The sequence below is a fragment of the Panthera leo genome, chromosome B2 (assembly GCF_018350215.1).
Source record: "Panthera leo isolate Ple1 chromosome B2, P.leo_Ple1_pat1.1, whole genome shotgun sequence".
Classification (NCBI taxonomy): Eukaryota; Metazoa; Chordata; class Mammalia; order Carnivora; family Felidae; genus Panthera; species Panthera leo.
Window position 1 is genome coordinate 140,639,872 of NC_056683.1, and position 23,064 is coordinate 140,662,935.

The following is a 23,064-nucleotide window of genomic DNA, read 5'->3' on the forward strand; positions in this document are numbered from 1 at the left end:
TTTTGCCACTTTAACATCTAGCTTTCTATCTTTGTTGTTATTCTTTGTTTTAAATGTATTTCTACACTATGTGTTATAATAAAGATCGTGGTGGCTAATATTTATTCAATAGATTCTCTGTTAAGCTAAATTCTCTCCACATCTTTGGGACAGAGATCCACTTTATAGGTGAAGAAACTGTAGCGCAGAGATGTTAATTCACTTGCCTGGTTTATACCACTAGGAAGTGATAGAGGGAAGATTTGAACCGAGGCTTTTTTACCGCTGGGGCTGATTACCTTTTCCATTCCCTCTTTGTTGTGCAGTGTTTATCATTGGTAACACTGCATTTTAAAGTGCCAAAAGCTATTTACTTAATAGAATATTGATTGTTAACATAACTATTTGCCTGACACATAATTATCTGGTAAATATTTGTTAAAGAATGGAAGGATGCATTCATGCCACTATTTACTCATCCTATTTTATAAGTGAGATGATATTCTAGAAGTCATTTGCAAATTCTTTATGCTGCATTCAAAATGTAATTTCGATTACAAAGAGTGTTAACAAACAAACCGTGTGTCGGAAATGCATGTATGTTTACATGTGTATGTAGGCATTTATATACAAAGCAACTGTTTATTGAGCACATGCTTAATAGTTCTCGTTCATAATTATATCTAATCCTCACTATATAACATAAGTGATAGTTTCCCTATATTTTGGATGGTGAATCTGAGGCTCAGTGAGGTTAAGTAACTTGCCCAAGATTGGGTGAAGAAATTGCAGATCCCGGACTTGATTTCAAACTGCTCTTACTCCAGAATTCGTGGTTTTTTACCTCTCCGTTATTACTGTAAACCTACGTTCCAGTAAATATTTAGTGAGCACTTTACCTGGGGCCATGCTTGGCGCTGTGGTACTTTATGTACAGCAACTCACTTAACTCTCTCATCAACACTGTGAGGGCATTACTTTTACTGTCCCCTACTAAGTATAGATGAGGGGTGGAGGCTCGTGGGGCTCTGTCATTGCCCACGTCCTTGGAATTTGCAAAAGAGGAGCTGGGTTGGGGTCAGCTGTGTGGTACTAGAGCCCAGATTCTTTGTAGCCACCATGGCCTGCATCCGAAAAGATCACTGTTTGCTACAATACAAAGGTGTAAAAAAAAACCAAAACAGCTAACATCTAATGGATGCTTTTAAAAAGCAAGTTTCATTAGAGGAGAGGAGTATGATGCAGAAGAAGACTTTCTGACCCTTGCTAGGGATTTACAGATTGATGACTGGAGTTTTAAGTCCAATTTTATTTCAAAACTTATAATTTACTGGGATAAAAGAAGAATTAGGCAATGTGATAGGCTTGCGAGTCTGCTTACTGAGGTCCCTTCTCTGTTCAGAGGTTTTAGAAGGCAAAGGGAGTGTGAATTTTATCCTTTCACCATTCAGAATCCTATATCTGAATTTGTTTATGTTGTCTTTGAGACTGCTTATAGCGGACTACAGTGCCCATCAGAGAAACTCTTCATTCTCCTAGTGGGCCCTGAAATGTGTTCCAGATGACAAGGTAATCACTTGTAAGTGTGAGGCTCAGTAACACCATTGCACACACATCAGTGGCTCCGTTGACAGGTAGTGTGTTTGAGTGTGAAACACGCTGGCCTTCCAGACCTAATTTGGGCCCTTATTGATGATGGTGATATTATTATTATTACTATTATTATTATAATAATCCTCATCACCCTCATCATTATTAGTATTTACAGGTTTCTGTCTGAAACCCTGAGCAGGTTTATGACTACCTCTTCTTGAGAAGGAGTTTTTTAAGTTATAAAATGGTTATATGCTCTTAGGAAAAATTACGATGTAAAATTGCACTTGAGTGCTAGCCCTTGAGGTGTTAAGTGACGGGCTGCCCCCTACATAGACAGAAAATGACTCATTTTGGAAACCTCTTATCTAAGTGAATCTTAGATAACGTAAAATAAGAAAAACTCATGTTTTTAAGTTTGACTTTTGGGAGATGTACTGAATGTGTCGTATTTCATTTTAAAATATAAAAATAGTCTTCACAAAACATTTCCATCTGTAATGTAGTCAGGCTAATCATGTAAAAAATTTTCTGGATTCTCTACTTTTTTCCTAAAGAACTCAGAAGTCTTAAAAATAATTTCTGTGAAAATATAAAAATTTCAGCTTTCTTTTATATTGAAGCCATTAAACTATTTCTTTCTATTTTTAATGAGATAATTTTAATCTGTCTTTAAATACTGAAGAAATGAAATAATTTGTTTGTAGATATTTTTGATTATTGTTAGAAGAGGAGATAGTCATTCAAAGAAAGAAATTGGAATTTAAGCTGCTGTGGCCTCAGTATTTATTGCATCGTTAATTCTATTTTTAAAAAAATTTGTTTAATGTTTATTTTTGAGAGAGAGACTGCATGAGTGGGGTAGGGGCGGAGAGAGAGAGGGAGACACAGAATCTGAAGCAGGCTCCAGGCTCCGAGCTGTCAGCACAGAGCCCGACGCGGGGCCCGAACTCACGAACCGTGAGATCATGACCTGAGCCGAAGTCCGATTCTTAACCAACCGAGCCACCGAGCCCCACGTTAATTCTATTTTTAACTTCTCCTTCAGAACATGAGTAATTTGAGCGCTGTGTCTAATACATAACTTAGTACCAGGAAATCATCTTCTCTTTTGAACGTGATGCCCTTCACAGTTCCTTCTCGTTTGCTCTGTTCGTTACATTGATCCATTGGCAAAATAAACATGATGATCCCCACTTTACGGGTAAACAGAGGATTAGGTTGTCTTGCCCACAACCGATCCTTCATGCCACCCAGCTTCAGAAGCCTCTTACATCCAGCGCTTTTCTACTGCGGCACGGCGGTCTCTCCGTGCTAACATTTTGTTATTGACAGAAACGTGGTAAAGAGAGTGCCCTGTCCTACTCATTAAAGCGCTTATGAATGAGTGACCCAGCAGGGCCACCTGCAGAATGAAAGGACTACCTCCTCCGTGCAGAATTTCCCTTCTCTTTTGGCTGCTCCTGTTTGGGTTTGTTTTCAAACCCAGTTCCCACCTCTTAGTGGATGTGGTTGTAGGACCTGCAGGGCCCTTGTCACTACCCACTGCGATCGGGAAAGTGGGGGACGACTGCCCTCCCTCCTCTTCTTCACCCTTTCAGCCCTTCCCCGCCACCTCCCTGCTCCCTCGCACTTACCCCTTACACACAGCTCGGGCTCTCTATCCCACGGCCTCTCCCTCTGGTTCACGATCATTACAGCTCACACCTAACTCAGATTGTACCGCACCCATCCTTTCAACTTACTATTTCTCATTTAATTCTCGCAGCAACTGTCTTCGGCAGGTACTGACATTTCCCTCAGTTTCCAGATGAGCAAAGCAAAGCGCAGAAAGGTTAAATACGTCGCCCGGTCACGTAATAAGCGGCAAAGCCAGGGTGTGAATCTATGTATGTGGTCTTACTCCTAGAGCTTCCACCGTGGAACATGCTGACCTCTGATTAAAACCCAGCCTCAGAAGCCGTGCAGTAGACAGACGCGGCTTGGCATCACTGGGGAAGCCGCTGCGCAGCTCACACGTTCTGGTGTCGGTGGCACAGAGCGGCTCACCGAGATGTGAGCGGATGGCTCTTGGAGGGAAGTAGGGCCTCCCCGCGCGAGCCGTGCAGAGGTTCGTTTCAGGCTAGACCAGGCTGCTCAGGCTTTAGGTGCCATCCGTGGTGTCGCGTGTCGGCTGTCGTGAGGGGAGGGAGGACCATGACATGATTCTTCCTTGTCTCTTTTCTCTCCCCGTTTCCCTGCTGACCCCGCAGAGCCAATGGCCAGTTCTCATGGGCTCCTCTGGGCTGCGCATTGTGCTGCTGTCCCGGACTTTGTGCATTTCCACTACTGTGCTGATGGGTCACTTCTCTGTTGCCTCCTCTCCTATATTGATGATGTGTCACTGCTTTGGGTTTGGGGGGTTGTTTTCTATCGACATTGTTTTTTGAGAGTCATACAAATATTTTTAACTGTAGCTCATTCAGTTTCACTGCTGTAGAGTGTCTCATTTTCTGAATACATCTCTATTTTATATTGCTGGAAAATTAGACCGTCTCCAACTTTTGTTGTTAGGGTCCTGAAACAGTTTTTCGGTGCCTGGATGTGTCTCCTTATGTACCTGTGCCAGAGAGCACACTTAGGCATGGACTTCCTGGGTCATAAGGTAAAATGCACCTTCAGCTTTACAGTGTGATTACAGATTTTTGCCCAAAGTGATCATACTAAATTATACTCCCACTAGCCATGTCTGGAAAAGCATAAAGTGCATATTTTCTCTCTCCAGTGTTTTTAAATTATGAAACCTCCGTTGGAAGTATTATTTCATTTATTGTTGTTAAGAGTATCAACCGATCATCTTACAAAGGAACTTTGGCTACACCAAAAGACACATAAGAGAATTAACTTCTTGACCATGTAAAAATTAATGGAGACAGGGCAGCCTTTCCTTACATAAGAATTCCAAATAATAAATGTAGAAGGAACAAAGGAAATAGAAAAGCAACATTAGGGCACCAGAGTTGTGCTGCAGGCGAGGCTCACTGATAAATGCCAACTAAAATTGTGGGCAAAACTAAAGGAGAAACCGTATACTTGCATTGCTTCAAATATACCCCCCCCCAAATATTTACTTACTCTGTTTGCTTTTAACCTACACCCACAAATTCTTTGATGCTCATCCAGGAAATGGAGCATAATTTCCCTCCTTTGGGTGTGGGTGTGGGCTTAGTGACCCCCTTCTCATGAATGGGATACAGAAAGGGAAAAAGTCACTTGACTGTGGAGAAACCTGGGAGACACCACCTTAACCAAGTGATGACAGTACCATCAGCTCTCCTAAGTCGTGTTTATATCACACCCCGATACGATGCCTTGTAAAGGACCCTCCACGTCTGTGCTATTCTTTCCCCAAATCTATAACCTCAGCGTAGTCACAGGAAAACACCAAACACAAATTGAAGGATAAATGTGCCACGGTTACATAAAATGTTAACTTGAGGGAGCCTGGGTGAAGGGTACGTAAGAACACTCACTAAGTACTCTTTGCCACTTTGTATAAGTCTAAAGTCATTTCAAAATAAAAATTTTTTAAAAATCCAGTGAAGGATTAGAACAAGCATGTATGTTCGTATGGTTCATGTGAATAGGGAAATGTCAAAATAACTAAGTTTTAGTACTGTTGTAGAAGTAAAACTTCCCTCTATTCCATGTAGACTCAGTACAATTTGTGTTTCTGGTTTGTTTTTTTTTTTAAGTTGCTAATTTATTTGCGGTTCCTATAGGTCTTACTGTTTTAAAGTATTTCATTGCTGTATGCTGAAGAAATAAATGTCTCCTGAGGGTTCATGCCTTTTTGTTTTTAAGTTTTATTTTCAGAATTTCTACGTGCTAAGCATTACACTTCTAAGATAAACAGTAGTTTTTCACCATGAGAGACGCAAAAAGGTGGTGTTGATTGCTTTTCTGTTATAAAGATTTATGACACGCTTTCAGCAATAAAAACTGGTATCAGTAGAAAAACTCTAAATCTTGCATATTTACAGATCTTGTTAGTTTGTCAATTTGCTTTCAAAGCACATGGGTCATTCATACCTTAGAGTTTCATACCTGACGTTGATATTTGTAAAACACAAGCCCATAAACCCATGTCCCTCTTCCTGCGTGTAACAAGCTGATCCTTCCCCCTTTATAACTGCGCGTCTCAGGAGTCGTCACCAACGGTTTGGGGGTGGGGTATATAAAGAACATAAGCCGGTAAAGCCAAGTGTTCCTCATAATTAGTTTTTATTCACTGCTGTGCTATTTTAAGGGTGAGGTATGTATATTTCAGCTCACTTACCCATTCAATGATTCTTACATATAACTGAAACGAGCAGGGTGGCTGCAGTCCGGAAAACACGTCACCGTTTAACCTGGACTGTAGTTATTGAGGTCTTTGCTGTTGTTCCTTTGTGTGTTCAATTTTATGTAACGCTAAAATACATAGCTCTTTATAAAATGTTTTACAGATTTATTCTGAAGCGGTACCTATAATTGTAACCGTGTTCTTAAGGCATTCTTCGTTCCTAAACACTTGAAAACATGATTGTTTTCCTTTAAAGTGTTTAACATTTCTTTCTCGGCATTCCTCTGCATTCCTTTTCCTTCTCTGGTGACATTAGAAGCATCTCGGAGCCGTCCGTCGGCTCCCTGGCTCCTAAGAGTGGAAGCCCACGCGGCCTGCTGTGGGCAGAGAGAGGCGGTTCACGGCCGCGCCCACCCCTCTCGCCCAGGCTCTTTCCTGGCTTCCCAGTGAGCTTCCCCTCACCGCTCCTGAAGGGGCATCCGGCCCACAGCTCTTGCCTTTCCACATTGTTCTGCCTGCCTCCAGGCTCCTGCACACCACTCTTCCAGGGGGCACGCCTTGGCTCCCGGTGTGGACCTACCGCAGACCACAGCCCCCGGGCCAGCGTGCACCGGCTGAGGACGCACTGTTGTGTCTTCCATACCGCTTACGAATCCGCCCCTCCATCACAGAATTTCTTCCTTAAGAATTTATCTGGCTAGCTGTTTGTCTCTCTTCATTGACACTCTGCGAAAGTGGGCGTTTGAGTGTGCAGGATCGACAGTGCAGGCCAACTTAAATATAAAATGTCATTCACATGTTTTTCCACCTCCTTTTCCATCACCTCTCTCCCCCACCCACAGCTTCACCTGCAAACCTTAGAGAGGGCATGCCTGCCTGAGGGTTGACACGCAGTACAGAGACCTCTCCCCAAATTATTCATTGTTCTCACTTTATTATGTAGTTGTAACCTCACAGGTGGTCTGTCATTTCTATTAATAAGTGCATTCTTTAAGATGCCATTGCTCTTAGAATAATAACGGACCAGCAACTGTTCACACATGAGTCTTTTTTAATGTTTTCAGCACTGGCTTGGGCTTTGACTCAAGGTTAGGAAGGGTCCGGAGGCTCTTGGCTATGTTGGACAGTGAAATCAGTTAAGAAACATTTGGGTAGGAACAATAGATTGGAGCTAATAAGATGCTATAGTTTCGTCATATAAGAAAATATACACAATGTCTCTGGTACATAGAAGGTGCTGAATCAATGGTAGTAAGAGTTGTTGCTAAAAAATCATCATTATTCTGTTCATTATCATTATCACTTGTGAGCACAGTCCTAGGAGTGTAACCAAGCACGGTAATGTTATTTCCAAGTGAAAGTTAATCCCAAATTCCATACAATGTAAAAAAAAAACCCAAAAAACTGTAAGTAAATTTTCTTGCCAAATAATTTTTAAGTTCAGGACTGCCCATACTGTTGTAAAGGGTCTGTTTGTTGTTCTTCCTACCCTACATGACATCTTGAGACTGTTGTTAATAGTGGAAGAACAGAGAATTTCCCTGGGCAGAGTTCAAAAACTGAGAATAATTTAGGATCCCCCTGAGGCTTGTGCAATGGAAAAAAATTCCCTTACATGATGCATATTTCATACTTATATTGTTTACCACGTCTAAATTTAGAACACAGCACATTTCGTATCAGGAGTTCTAACCCAAGGACCTTTGAGGCCAGCTTCTATTTTAGGTGCTGATTTTTCAAAATCAAAGGAAATACAACCATTTTAACAATTTTTGCTTATGATAGTGTGCGTGACTCTGAATCCTGCTTCTGTAAAGTATCGGTTTAGTTGATTATCCTACAAATGTCCCTTTGAAATGAGAGTTACCCATAATGGAATCTTGGCTGGAGAAAAAGAAAAAGAAAGTGGTTCTCATTACAATGAATTTTGACTCATGAATTTTCTTTGCATTTATCCTTGGCTTTGGCTAGGGGTTTGTCATTTGTGGCGCTTGTGACTATGTTTAAATTAACATCAAACTTTTTTTTTCCAGTTGGCCTCATACATCTTAAGGCTACATGTTATATATATTGTCACATATAATGAAGAGATAAATATTTATTATTTGGACATGTTTAAATAGAAAGTGATATATATAACTTGGAAAGAAGATGCTTTTAGAGCCTAAAAATTAGTGCTTTGGAGGATTTTTTTTTTCACGGATTCTGTCTTACTGTGCCTTTGCATTTTTTTATTCGTTTAGACAGGAAGCCTAAGCTTTTAACTCATTTGCTGTCTAGACAAACGAAAACAACAGGGACTTGGGTGGGCTGCATGGAGAAGAAACCTACCAATATCATAGAGATTAAACAGAGTCACCATGAGGTTTTTCCTTTGTGTATATATGGCAGTCAAATTATTGACTCAATTCTAATATCAGTTTCAAGGTGCGTTTGTATCACATGTCCAAAATGATACTTCTAAAATAAGGTTGGAAGGTACGAAGTGATTTTACAGTGTGCGAAGTATCAGTTTCTAAAGAGCTAAGCATCTGATGAGGCTGGGGGTGGTTAGCCTCAGGGATGTTAATTGGAAACAGAGGGCTGAGAATTCATTGCTAAATCTTAATAGCAAAGTCAGTAGTTTTCACTAGAGCATTTATGGTAAATATTTAGAAAGATTTGCATGTGCTGGCTTACTCTATATGGTCTTTGCAGCTGTATTTTACCATAGAGCATATAAATTCAGCGACAGTCACCAGTGACCAGTCAAACCCTTCCTCTCTTTAGCACCACACTTGGCACAAGGAGTCACTGCTTAAGAAAGTTAGGGTCCAGTTAGAGAAAAAGAAAAAATGCGTGTCTGAATTTTATACTTAAAATTCTAAAAAGGAGAAGAGACACTATTCCTGCTTTTGAAGATAATGGAGAGACTTTTTAAAAAGACCATTGAACTGGCATTTTAACCTGTGCGTCAAACCCATGGGAAGTCACAGTGAGAAATCATTAACTGTATCCTATTAAAATCCTTAAACAAGAGACCTGAACTAGTCTCATTGATTGAAATATCTTCTCTGTTTCTAATTCAGTGTTTATCCTCGTGCTCTCTTGGGGCACTTCTGAGCGAGAGAAGACCAAATGTGTGTCTGTTCTGCAGTTCTCTATCAGAGACTGATCTAATACTATCAACTAATTGTATTGAGGGCCACAGCTTAGAGTATGTTGGAGTCGATTTGCTTTTGTAAAAACCCACTTATTTAATTAAACAAGGGAGTAAGATTTTCTAACTTATTCCCAGGCCTTGGAAGAGACGGTAAGATGTCCCCAGCATTACCTGAATTTATCCTTTAGGAAGCTAACTTACTAGATACATTGAATACCATCAAAACCAAAGATGCCTCTGGATGTAGTAAGTCATAATAAATGAAAAAATTTTTTTTTTTTTAATTTTTTTTTTTTCAACGTTTTTTTTTATTTATTTTTGGGACTGAGAGAGACAGAGCATGAACGGGGGAGGGGCAGAGAGAGAGGGAGACACAGAATCGGAAACAGGCTCCAGGCTCCGAGCCATGAGCCCAGAGCCTGACGCGGGGCTCGAACTCACGGACCGCGAGATCGTGACCTGGCTGAAGTCGGACGCTTAACCGACTGCGCCACCCAGGCGCCCCATGAAAAATATTTTTAGGGAGCTGGGGGTGGGGAACATGTCGGACTCCGAGCTCGGCAGGAAGTGGGACCAGTGCATGGCGGATGCGGTCGTGAAGATAGGTGTCGGTTTTGGATTAAGACTGGTTTTCTCACTTACCTTCTTTAAAAGAAGAATGTGGCCATTAGTCTTTGGTTCTGGCATGGGATTGGGAATGGCCTACTCCAACAACTGTCAGCATGATTTCCAGGCTCCATGTCTTCTACACGGAAAATATGTCAAAGAGCAGGAGCAGTGACTTCCACCTGAGAACATCCCAGTGGGAGGAAAAGAGAAATCATGTCTATTCCTCAGGAATACTGAAGTGCCCTGGAGTCAGCTGACATTCTTCTGTAGCAATGTCATCAGTAATGCTTTCAACTCCAGCACACTGTTTATGTATTTGAGACCAAGTCTGTTTCTTGTTTTGCATTTCCTCTCTGGAAATTGCAAGGAGGTGGTCTTAAAAGAAGTAAATTAAAAGTAGGCAGCCCCCCAGTAAATTAAAAGTAGGGAGGATCATCTATAATATGCAGACATGAGAGAATTTGTATGTCTGTTACGTGTATGTGTAGATCTCTAAAAATTCTTCCTATGCTCCTCCTTCGTGACATGTTCCCATACACACCCTTCTGTCACTGCCCTTCCCCACCCTGTCCCATCGTATTGAATCAGGGACATATCTGCGCTCTGTGTTAAGTCATAAGTGTTTCTCTTGTCAGAGTCTGCTAGCATTGTTATTGCTCCCCGGTGGCACTTCCTGCTCCGTGCAGTGAAATCTCCTGTACCTGTCGCTCGGATCAGAATGAAAATTTTACATGGGCGGAGAGACGATGGTTACGGAGGGAAAGCCTTTGCAGGGAACTTCCATTTAAATTAAATTTTAAAGTAAAACAAGCTTTTCTTTTCTAAGGCACTGATTTTCAAAAAATAATTTAACCATTGGCGGCAGAGGTTACGTTATTTTGGGGGTGCTGGAAAGTATTCAGTATTCTGAGTGATGCCACATACTGAAAACCCAACTCGAGAGCTAGATTTTGCCAACTCCACTTGTCCTGGCAGAATACCGAATTTACCGTGTATGAGCCCATGCAGTCATTGCCTCACCCATCACTCCACACAGCAAAGATGCAAAGGGAATGCTGTGGGGCAGGGGGACTCTAGCCCCTTAAAAGAGTCCTCTCTGCAATTACCTTACCTGCCAGCCTTCCAGCAAGATAAATGGAAGCACTGTAGCTTGAAGGTGCCTTGGTCCGAATGAGATGCAGTAAGGTCTCTCTGTTCTTTACAGGCGTCATAGATCTGATAGTACTTATAAAAGAAGAACAGAGTTGGTGCCCTGCTGACTAAATTGTCCTCTAGAGGAGTATTAGTTACAGAGCTTCTTTGTTAACTAGGCTGAATGTTTAAACCACTGTTGAACTTCTTTTATTAACATGTTTTAAGATAGCTATACATATGGATACCCTGAGTGTCTGCAGGGCGGGAATATTTCTCTATAATTTACATATAAAAGTTACGTGTATGTATAATAGTAATATAGAAATTATATCTTTTTATTACTCTTCTGTTGCACTGAGGTCTAGTCAGCACTGAAATTCGGATGATATGTTGAACACTAAGAAAGCCACCGTTTTTATATTTTTCTCTTGGTATTTCCTTGATCAGCTTGTTGGATAACAGAAATGTTTTTCATGCTTTTGCAGCTTGAATGAAGCTTTCTTAACACCCATCCGTGTCACCTGTTCGGCCGTAACTTGGAATTTTAAGGGAGGACAGGGAAGGAATTTACAGGTCGCGCAGAGAATGTTACAAATTTCCAAGTAACAATTTGTTTGTTTGGGTTTCTTATGAAGAAAGATTTGCGTAAGAGTATTTAACTTCAGATGATGATGTTTAAAAAAAATTGAATCTATGTCAAAGCCTCTTCTATGTTTAAACCCATAAGTAGTATAATAAAAGATAATAGTTTTATCTCTAGTTATCTATTAAAAATTTGTTTTTCCTGCAACGAAGCATGAAAAGCCCACTTCTCCCCCCTCCCCGACTGTTTCTTGCCCGACGGACCCCTTGTTTATTGACGATGGATACTTGTTAGGTGTTAGAGAGTGCGTGCACTCAGAGCCCACCAGCCATCGTCACGGGGGCTTCCCAGCTTCCTCCACTCCTACAAAGAGAACGCGGCTCTGTCTGGCTCCCATTCAGTATTTTCCGGGTGGATGTAGATGTGGAGTCGGTCCCTGTTCTTGGCGAAGCTCCTAGGATTCCTGACATACAGGGTGTCACCACGTGGTTCGACTGAGGCCTGGCGCTGTCTCATTTACCCCAAGGAAGAGGCAAAGGCAGTAGACCCCGTACTAGAAATACTTCAGCTCTGAGTCAGGGGTTAGCAGACTTTTTCTGGAAGGGCCCGACAGTAGATATTTTGGGCTTTGCAGGCCACGGGGTCTCCATCGGAGTCTCCATCCTAGCCCCGAAGTGGCCGTGGTCGGTACCTAGAGGGATGGCGGTGACAGCGTTCGATAAAACGTTAACAGATACTGGAATTCGAATTTCAAGTATTTTTCACGTATCACATAGTATTACGCTTGATTTTTTTTCCCCTCTCAGTCATTTAACAACATTTGGTTCGAGGGCAGAGCAAAAACGGGCAGCGTCCAGCTGGAGCGCCTAGGCCAGAGCTGACAACACCTGCTTTGACGAGCCCCGCCCATGTGTCCCTTTGCAGTTCTGTGAATTGGTTACATCCGGTCAGGAGGGGGCTGCGTTGGGAGCAAGTTCTTAAACCCCAACCCCTCTTCCACCCCCCACATCCATCCTCGCTCTGAGCCTGCGCCATGAGGAGTCCGCAGAGAGCCGGGGGTTGGGGGAGGGACGGCTGGAACTGGCCCTGTTTGCTCTCTCAGCAGATCGACATGAGTGCACGAGGACACTTCTAATTTCAGTCTTGTTTCTAGAGAGTCAGAGAAGTGCCTTGATTTCTGAAGGGTGAATACTCTCTACGTCGTATACAGCGTGTCACTTGCTCAATAACCTTTCTCTCTTTCTGACCCTGCTTCGAAAAAGTTGTGCTCAGTTCCGAAAGTCTGCATGGAACTGTTGTTGAACCCGGTAATCCAGTTAAATACAGCGTTTTACCAGCTAAATATGTGCAAAATCATGCAACTTGTGGGCCCTAAGTAGAAACGTTTATAGATTTTATCCTCTGAATTTTGAAAATACGATTCAGTTTTCCTCATTTTATTTTGGAGATTCGATGATACTTTCTCCAGTGGTGATATGTTCAATCTACCCTGATACTGTTATATTTGTTATTATGTTTGTTACTCTAAACCTAGATGTGATTCTTAGATGTTACTCTCCTTAGCATAAGAAATTTTTGTTTTTCTGTACCATTCATTTTTGTGAGGTTTTTGTAGCTATTTGAGAATGTTATTTTTTAATTGTTGGCACTTTCGCTGTTAAGAAAGAGAAGCTAGTTATATGATTTAACAGATGGTTAACAGAGAAACTTTCCAGGAGACTGGGATCCTCATCCTGAGTTTGCTTTGTGACATTTGGGGGTACCCTCAAGACTCATAACCAGCTATGCTTTACCTGGTCCCTTTGGTATTTCTTGGTCTAGATTCAGTCTTCCTCCACCAGTTTTCAAAGCCCTAGTTTTAGAAGTCCCACTAGTAGTAAGCAGTGAGATAAGCTGAATGAGTAGAGGGTATAAATTAAAATTAAATATGCGTTGTAGACAATAACAGAACCTGGCATTTTTGATCCCATTCTGCAGCATTTAGTCCTAGATCATCAAGGCAAATAATTTTATACTGCAGCCCAGCCTTTAGAACTCAGCCAGCTCTAGCTCTGGGCCCCACCTCATCTCCAGACTCTCAGCGACCTGGGAGTGCCTGCTGGTGGGTGACCCATTCTGGACCCTGGCACCACAGCAGCGAGGAAGGCTGACCTCCAGTCTCTTCCTTTCATTCTGACCAGGTTGCAGAAGACTCCTCTCTCAACTCTCTTCATTCTCTTGAGTGGATGGTTCTGTCCTCAGTGCTGTAACCTTTGACAGTAACTAACTGAGCTGCAGTTTCTGTGTCTGTCAAATGGTGATGTTAATAACTGCCTTACAGGGTGTTAGGAACAAATCAGAGTTGGCATTAAAAATTGTTTGTTTAGCTTAAAGTTGTTATAAAAAGTAAGGTATAACATGAGGACCCATTTCTGCCAACATAACCTCAAAGGGATTTATTTTCACAGGATCCTACAAAAGTATACACATAACTATTTTATCATAATGGCACTTACAGTTACTTAAGATGTAAGCATTTCTTACCACAAGGTTTGATTAAAATTCTGCTGTTCCATTAGAACGTAATAGTTTGATATTCACATAGTCCTTCAACGTTGACTCCAAATAGAAGGATCCGGAGCTATAGTTTTCAGTTTATGGAAATCATCATTTCTTTCAGATGGTAAAGTCACCATCGGAAGTGCTGTTTCCTGTAACTCTTGGAACAGGTTTGGGGGACAAGTGCTGGCAGCTTAAAGGAAAGCTGTCAGGTGGTTTTATGGAAGAGAGCTGTACAGCTTTCTTCACTCTTTAGGGCTGGGCCAGATCTTAGGGTTCAACTCATGAGAGACCTCCTGAAAGTCTTCTAAGAACGAGTGGCCATGCTCTGAATTTGGGGTATTATCTAGAAAAACTTTGTCTCCGAAAGGGGCATTGTTGCAATTTTGAAATACTTTTTTGATCAGGCATGGATCCAAGAGTGTTACTTTATAAACCTATTGGTGTTTCTTTCTCAGGACCTGTCTGGCTCCATTGATGACCTCCCCACGGGAACGGAAGCCACTCTGAGCTCAGCAGTCAGTGCGTCTGGATCCACGAGCAGCCAAGGGGATCAGAGCAACCCTGCTCAGTCGCCTTTCTCTCCACACGCATCCCCCCATCTCTCCAGCATCCCCGGGGGCCCGTCGCCTTCTCCTGTCGGCTCTCCCGTGGGAAGCAACCAGTCACGATCTGGCCCAATTTCTCCCGCAAGTATTCCAGGTATTCATTTCTTAATATTTATTATTCCACTCGGTGGTAAAGACAGACCTAGTGTTCATAAATGGCGACATACATCCCATGGTTTGTTTTACTATTCAAAAACGTGGTGATGAAACCACATGGTAATGGAACCATGTGTTAGAAGCATAACTTTGAGAGTCCCGATTCCCGAAGATATTCAACTAATGAATAAACAATAAACACTCCGTTACTAAAATCGCCCGCTAGTTTGATGTTTTTGGTTTGGACATTGACCTTAACGCCAGAAATTTATTTATTCTCGGTGTCTGTTTTGTAATGATTCTATGCATAAGATTCTCTGTTGATGAGTGCCACTGAGGTAAGATTGTGGACAAGTATCGGCCTCAGTTTTTATGGTTCTATTTAATTTATTCCATGGCAGTCAGCTTCTAACGTGTAGTGTGTGTACCTGCCAGTGTTTTACTGGGCCAGCACACACTCACGTCCTCGTCACTGATGGAGACTCGCCTCCTGGTTTTGACGTAAGGAGTTCACGCGCTGGTGAACTCAGCAGCCACACTTCGTCGGTGCCTTTTACCCCCTTTATTGTGTACGTGGGGGTGTTTGTCTGTCTTTCTGTTGCATCATACTCCTTCCAGCTTTCTTCTGTCAACATCATCCCTTTCTTTTATCAGCAAATTACTAAATGTAATTTATTTCCACGTAGCTTTTGCTAACATGATCTAGGTGGCTGCCGGAAAGTGCCTTTTACTAATGTATTAGAACGAATATTAAATTGTGGATAAATCTTCTGATAGTTTATTCTGTTCTCTTGAAAGCATGGGTGGTAGTTTTACCCCTTCTTACATTTTATTCCTTTTGTATTTAAAAAATGCTTATTATGGGATGTTTTATATATAAATCTATATATATGTTTATATTTATATAGATATCTATATCTATATAGATAGATATCTAATAAATCTATATTTATATAGATAAACATATATATATAGATATAGATAAACATGTATATATATATATATAGAGAGAGAGAGATAAACATATATATATATGCATATATGTGAACACATACAACATGCCAATGATGAGACATAGCTATCAAATGAATACTCGTGAACCCACCGTCCTGTTTAAGAATTGGAATATTACCAGTTTTGCTGTGTCTACCTGTGTGTTCCTTTCTTATCTTTAGTCCCGTCCCTCTTCCCTGCCTCAAATACTCTGTGAATAGTTTTTTTTAATTGTTCTTTTTGGGTGTTTTGTTTTGTTTTGTTGAAGAATTTTATTATAAAAATTCATAGAAAATATTAGTTTTATTGAGTTTTGAGATTTATAGAAACTTATGTAGAGTGACTATATAATTTATCAACCAAGCTGAGATACTTTTGGGGGCATGGAAGTGTTGCTATTAATAATTAGGGGACAGCAGGCATAAACTAGGAAGATTCTTGTCAAAACAGAAAATGTGGTTATCCATTCATGCTGTAAATGGTCTCCCACAATTTGCTTTTTTGACTAAATGTTCTGTTTCTAAGGTTCATCCATATTTTAGATACAGCTATAATATAGCACATTTTGATTTAGGCATTCTGATGTTAACCTTTCTTTTAGAAATATGTTCGTCCTTACAGAGATTGTAATTAAACCTGGATTTAGCCACCTTCAACATTTTTAAAGCTCCGAATACTTTATATTCCAGAAATCCTTAGGCAGTTTTTGGTATTGAGATGATTTTTGAAGCATCAACTACCTAAACATTAGGAAGTCATATGTAAAGTATTGTACTTGTTGAGTAAGAACTCCTTTCGAAAATTGGATCAAAAGGACTTTTCTTAGTAATAGTAACTTCAATGAAAACTCCTCAGAGGGATAAAGATATTGTAGCTTTTTATTTAAAATTCCTGACATGGGTAATTCACAATCTGGTGATTTTCATACATATGTTTATCATTCCAGTGGGGATTTTGAAACTCCTTTTTCACTGTTTGGATTTTGATGTGGTGTAGAACACATACCCAACAAAAGGGCTCACTTTGGACACATGGTACCACATACTGTGGAGGAGGTAGCTCGGCAGGTGAACTGGCTTCAGAGTCTGGTGCTTAGCTCTGTGTTGTGCAGCATAGAGTTGGTCAGCGGATTACGCTTCTGATGACCCCCTAGCCCCATCTCAAATGAGGCCTGTTGTTTGTAGTCGCTGCGGGTAAGGACCTGAGTAGGAATCTGTCTGCCAGCTTCTTGGGAAAGTAAGTCTGTCTGTAGTAGAATGCTTTCAGGTTTCTTGGAAACGTTGTTTAAAGCACACAGCGTGTTTTTAAGCTTGGGTCCGAAATGCTAACCGCCCAGGGCCTACGTTTTCATTTCACCATACTAGTCCAGATCAGCTCCTTGCATCCATGTGGCACAGGGAAAAAACGACACAGCGGAAGTTCCACTTTTGGTGGGGAGGAACGCTCTTCAAGTAGATCCGTAACCACGTTTGCTGAGTGTGAAGGTACAAAGTAATGGGACTGTGCAAAACATGGCAGAGAGAACGTTTCTTTAAGGTTCGTGTTATTCTAAGAGGAGTGACCTCCTGGAAAAGTTGGTCGGCAGTTTTGACACCTGTTCACTTTTCTCCTGGGTGGAACCACAACACTGCATCTGGATGGACTTTTATATAATTAGCTGATCTCACCTCATTTTATCGCCACCTACTAGTTTTATAACCTCGGACAGGCCTCTGAGCCTCTCTGTGCCTCAGTTTCTGCATTTGTAAAGATAATAACCACCTCCTAGGGTTCCTGTAAAGGTTAAATGTTGATGCACATAAAGGAGACACATGGTAAACACTCAGTGCGTGTTCCCTGTCGCTGTGGTTCTGGTTATCGTTAACCGAGACCCGGAGGCTTGCCCTGTGCTGTCCAGAGCAGCACAGGTGGTTTTGGCAAGTCTTCTGATTGGTAATCCAGTGGTGTTCTTGTGCATTTCAGAAGCCATGAATGCCAAGTTTCCAGTGAGGATTTGCTGTGTTTACTGAGGTTACTCAGTAGGACCTGCTCAGAGCCAGCCATGAAAGCATAATGTATTTTTACAAAGTTGAATCTGTGTTTCTTCTAACTTGGGGGAAAAAAAGATGGTAGGTTAGTGGTTGATCTTCTTGGGGATTAGGTCTGAGAAAGTCCAAAGGAGGGGGAACAAGCATCCGCACCCTTGCTTCACTTAGATCCCAGGCAAACTGATGATTGTGTGGTACGATGAGCAGGCGGTCTAACGTAAAATTTAACAACCGATGCAGTTTAAAATCTGGGGTGATTCCTCATACTTTTTTTATGTATTGAGACCACATCAACTAACTGATCAGTACCACCCTCTCAGTGGCATTAGCCTTGGCTGCCACATGCAGTTGAGCAGGTTCCTCACTGGACAAGGACATGGGCCAGAGGGGTAAATGGGAGTGAAATTCAGGCTGTTCTGTGGGAAGGGGCACCCTTTTTTAATTCATGCAGAGGACTCACACATTTGTCCACATGCTGGCCCTGTACCTCCTGGTGGCTGTCCTCCATGGCTTGAGTCCAGATGCTACCTGTTTCTCCATTCTGTTCCCAAAGCTGAGCCTAGGGACATTACAACATCCGTTTTTGAGAGATGCTCATCGTAAATCTTAGGTGTTGTTATTTTAAGGGGATTTGTTAGAAATCATGCATATTTTTGTTGAAAAAGAATTTGGTCTTCTCTTTCCCTCCACTTAGCCTATATGCCCTTGTTTATTTCCTTTTTTTTTTTTTTAATGTATTTGTGTAAATTTGTCATAGGTAATAAAACCACATTTTAGGGATGGTCATAACGTTGCTCTTTTTTTTTTTAATTTAACCAAATGCAAAGACACTTTTCCCTTAGAGAACAATCAGGCCCATTTAGTAATCTCACCTTCTCTTTCCCATCCTCAGTCCTTATGTTTAAATTTTGTTAATCCACGTTAGATCCTAAGATAATGTACAGTCTCCCGCCCTTGGCCTCTGAGTCTGTACCGGTGAAGTAAAACCACCAGGTAGTGATCACATGGTTTCCCACCCAGGGCAGGATACTCAGACTGCTGCTTTGGGAACATCTGTTTGGAATTTCCCCATTTTTATTTTTTCTGTCTGTAGTCTTGTGCTTTCTTTTCTCCCCCTTCCTCTCATTCCCAGCACTAACTTGTTTTTTCTGACCTCACTTCTCTCCCATCACCTCCTACTCGACTTGCTACTGCCTCTCCCTGTGTCAGCTTGACTCTTTCAATCATTGTCTGTCCAGCAAGTCATTGTTCAAATGCACAGCTGTCGTGTGGCTGATAGCCTAGATGCTGTAAAGCCAGAATGTTGTGGGGGCTTCTTCCTAGTGCTGCTTCCCAGGGTTTGTTGAAAAAAGAGCAGTCATTTTTCTCCATCTCTGTCCTGGAGAATGAAATTGACAGCTAATGAGAACTATCACAGAGGTAGATAAACAAAAGCCCAGTAAAGCATCCCGAATGGCTGAATCTGTTTCTTGCCTGTTAAACCGTTTCTCCACCCACTGCAAATTTGCCCTCCTATCATGCTGCCTCACGAACATTGTGAGTGTCATGGGAACAACTACTGTGATACATTCTGGCACCACATCGGCCCTGGCACATCCCTAACTCAGTGGGGCTTTTCCTTCCTGCGTTCTTTTGAAAAGCAGGATGGAGATTTTTCGTGGTAAGTAGCCACATGGATTCTCCCTTTGTTTGCACATAACTCCAGCACTGCAGCAGTCTATGGTTAGAAGTTAAAGAATTTCAGCCCTGGTTGTTTAATCTAAATGAGCATTTGAGGACCCAAATGTATACGTTACTACATCCCCCCGTGCCATGATAAATTTTCTTGGTTTTTGCTGATTGTTTTCATTTCTCTCTCCTCTTTACGTTGATGTATTTATACTTAGAGACGGAAATGAAATATCTTCATCTTTCTAATTGGCAGTGTGCATGTATATACACATTTAAATCGGGCAAATCTAACATCGGGTGCAGTTGATTCTGCGAGGTCTGATATTAGGCATCTGGTTTCCCTTCTAATAAATGATCCCATCCCACTGTACTTTGGCTGCTTACTGGCTTGCATCCGAGAGTTGTTTGCCTCAGTTTTAGGGAAATAAACTCTTGGATCTTGAATGTATCGTGCGGGTCTTACACTGGGCCTCGTTCGTCCTAGCACGCAGTGAGGCTGACACAGCACAGCATCAGAAAGCATTGCCGTTGCCAGAAGATTTAGTGGATGTTAATTTCACTTGTCTTGCCTCCAGAGCCAACCATTCCAGTTTACTAACAAAGCAAAAATGTAAATAAGCCCAACTTTTTTTATTTTTATTTTATTGGCTAAAGGCTTTTGTCAGCTTTTTCCTCCGTGTGCTGTAAGCAGCCACAGTGTTTAAATATTAAGAAGGGTGAGCGTACAGCGGGGAATGGTGATAGGCAGGCAGAAATTAACACTTCACAGCCTGAGAAACATTTTTGTTTACAAAAACTTTAACTGTTCAGACTGCGAGGAGCAGTTCATCGGTTGCGTTAACAAAGACCTAACGATGGTAACTGTAAATCTCCGAGTAGATTTCCCTCGTCTCTCTCTTTTTTTTTTTTTTTTTAAGAACCGGCATCTGTGCCAAGAGTCCAATTTTAAGTCCCTTTCATCTGACAGGAGAAGGGCTACAGATTAGAACAGCCTGGGACCAAAGATACACAACTAGGTTTTCATGTTAGTGTCCTGATGAATACATGTTTGTTTTCGTGGCCATTCCTTCTGGCTTAGTCGTAGGTATCTATTTTAAGACTAATCAAAGATCCTATCTTCCTGGCCATCACAGGCAGAGAGAAAATAGAGTTGCATCAGATATGAAAGTAGAACTCTCCATTTTTCAGTTTTATGTGCCTTGCTATTTGAAGTCCCACCTCCTACATCGCCCCTCCCCAGCTCCACTGCTGGCCGAAGGAGACTGGGCGGCCCTGGGTCAGGGTGGTTTAAGAGCTGAGAGACCGTGAGGGAGGAGGGTGAGGTGGAGAGGAGTCTTTCATTAATCTTTCAAGAGCTGTCCTCCTCACTCCCATCTTTTGCTATCCGTGCCTCCCTCCTCTGGAAGCCCTCCTTTCCCTACCTCTGCAGTGGGCTGGAGCATTCCCCAGGGCGCACGTCTGCAGGCAGCCTCCAGGACTGAGTGGCTTCCCGGGAGCCCCCCTGGACGCAGAGCGCCCGGCCGTCTGTGCCCCTTTACCTGTGCAGACTCAGACCTGGCAGATGACTTTCGTTGCGTCCTGTGAAAAGGACCACAGGTTTTAAGAGCCTGTAGAATGGATTTGCCAGAGATCGCCCCTCCACTCTCATAAAGCACCAGTTACCTTATAGTTAAGCCTGATTCTCTGAAGCATTATCATGTCAGTTCCTGGATGGTGAGTGATGCATCCCGCCTACCAGCTGGTCATCATGAATTTGCACCCCTCGGGAAAATCTGAGAGATGCTGAAAGAATGAACTCCCAAAAGGGTAGCACGTATCTGATTAACTATGGAAAATGTAAACTCTTTGGGCAGCACCATGGTATATTCAGAGCTCTCCTGTGGAAGTGCTCACCTGGTTCTCCCCTCCGCTTAGCAAGTGAGAGCTGAGATTTCCGTGGGAGCCGATAGAGCCGCACAGACAAACAAGAAGATATTCTGGTCAAAAAACTCATTTTCTTGCTTAATCTGACATTCAGACAAGCAGATTCTGGAAGGATGCTATAATGGGAAAGAGAAAAATGAATTGCATTTAGGAGTTAGTCATAGGCTGGAGTGAACAGGAAGGATTTTAGTGAGAGGAAATGATAGTTCCTGGTCTAATTTGTCAAGATTAGTACCTATAAAATGAACACCGGAGGGTGCAAGCCAGTATCTCTCGCTTTTTTAATCCATTCCTGTCGGATTTTTAGAACTCTAAGGGCTGAAGCCTAACCCATCCTAAATAAATAAATTTTCCACTCTTCAGTTTATCTTTGCTTAAAACTCAGGGTAAAATTATGAGTTTATTTCACTCTGTGTAAGTGGTTCTAAACCGGTTTCCTGTCATGATCACATCAGTAGCATCTCTGAAATGGCACTGCACGTAATGACACATTTTTTACTTGAAAGTCTGCACAGTCACCCTACCTGGTAATCTTATTTTAAAACATCTATCAAGTGTTCCTTTTTGGCTTCTCTCGAAGTAGAAATCCTGCAACAGCTTGTTGCAAGGAAAATGCATGCTGCTTATTGGCAAGCTGAGCAGGAAGAAAAAAAAAAATTCTTAAACACAAAATGCCATTGATATATCCGTGTTTTTAATCTGTGGCAGCCTGGAAAACATCAATTCAGCAGTTCTACAAACCGTGGAGAACTTCAGCCAGTATTTTTTTCCCCCTTACAAAGTAAACTATTTGTATGTTACACAAAACAGTAATTTCAGATCCATTCCAAATGATGCTTAGCAACACTTAAGAAAGCAACTATATATTTTGTCTTTGTGAGAGATGTGATTGCATCTCCGTGTGCCGTAGTTCTTAGATACGAGAGCCTCCCCCTTTAGGGCACTAATTTAAAATTCCGACCAGGAGCCTGGTTATGGAGACTCAGCACTTTGGTCATGGATATGCTCCTGCTGTTTCTGGAGGGCAGGTCCCCCACTGCTGACCTGCGGCCAGACCCTTGCGTTTAAAGCAGGTGCCCCAGGGCTCTGAGCTACCCTTTGCTTAGGAGGCCCCTCCGGACCCAAGTCAGGTATGTTGATAATTGGGAAGTGAGTATTTCTTCTTTTTGTCAAAAGCAGAAATGTTTTCAGTTCTTCCATTCCACCGGATTTCCAACTAAACCTTTTCCACTTCTTCCTTCACATTCAGAAAGAAGAGAACATTAACACACATCAAAATACGCATTCCCAGTCGGTGTTGGCTCCCCCTCTCAGTTAAAATTAAGTTACGCAGTTCAGTTTAAACTCTCCTCTCATTTTCCATTCCCTTTCTTCGGTCTTCTGTGTCTGAACATATAGGGAAGACCATGTCACCAGGGTAGTATTTTGGTGTCATTCTCGCTCTGTCAGGTTAGCAGCGGCTAATGTGTTTCCCTGGCTGATCCAGCCGTCCACGCCCACTTTTCCATTATTTTTTTACACTGTTCACTGTAGGAGCACTTCATTCGCCTTGTTTACTGTTTGATTTCATTTCTCCAGCTGAGTAGACTGGCACCCCCTCTAAACTTGTGCTTAACTGAGTAATGCTGCTTCTTGAATCAGCAGAGTGCTGCTGCATTTGAAATGCTGTTGGCATTGACCTGCTGTGTTTTCTGTCCTCCGTGGGAGGCGAGGAATTGGAATGGAGGGGTACCAAAGCTTTTGGGAACTAATTTTAGCCCAGAAGTAAAAGTCTCCCAAATCATCTGACTTCTCATTTAGGAAAGTGGTGATAAAATGAGTGGTACTTAGAGTCAAGATGTCCC

The 23,064-nt window shown here is 42.0% G+C and overlaps 2 protein-coding genes across 9 annotated transcripts in view; both read left to right on the top strand.

Annotated features, from left to right (window-relative positions):
* ARID1B (AT-rich interaction domain 1B) overlaps positions 1-23,064 on the top strand; it is a 447,597-nt gene that overhangs the window by 305,875 nt on the left and 118,658 nt on the right. For all 8 annotated transcript variants that reach the window (XM_042940136.1, XM_042940142.1, XM_042940137.1 and 5 more), the window contains one exon: positions 14,361-14,604. In XM_042940136.1, coding sequence (XP_042796070.1) covers positions 14,361-14,604 — 244 coding nt within the window. The remainder of the gene's footprint in view (positions 1-14,360; positions 14,605-23,064) is intronic.
* Positions 9,517-14,345, top strand: LOC122220526 (MICOS complex subunit MIC10-like). Its single transcript, XM_042940145.1, has one exon. It carries the CDS (start codon positions 9,544-9,546, stop codon positions 9,817-9,819), a length of 276 nt encoding a protein of 91 aa, XP_042796079.1. The 5' UTR covers positions 9,517-9,543; the 3' UTR covers positions 9,820-14,345.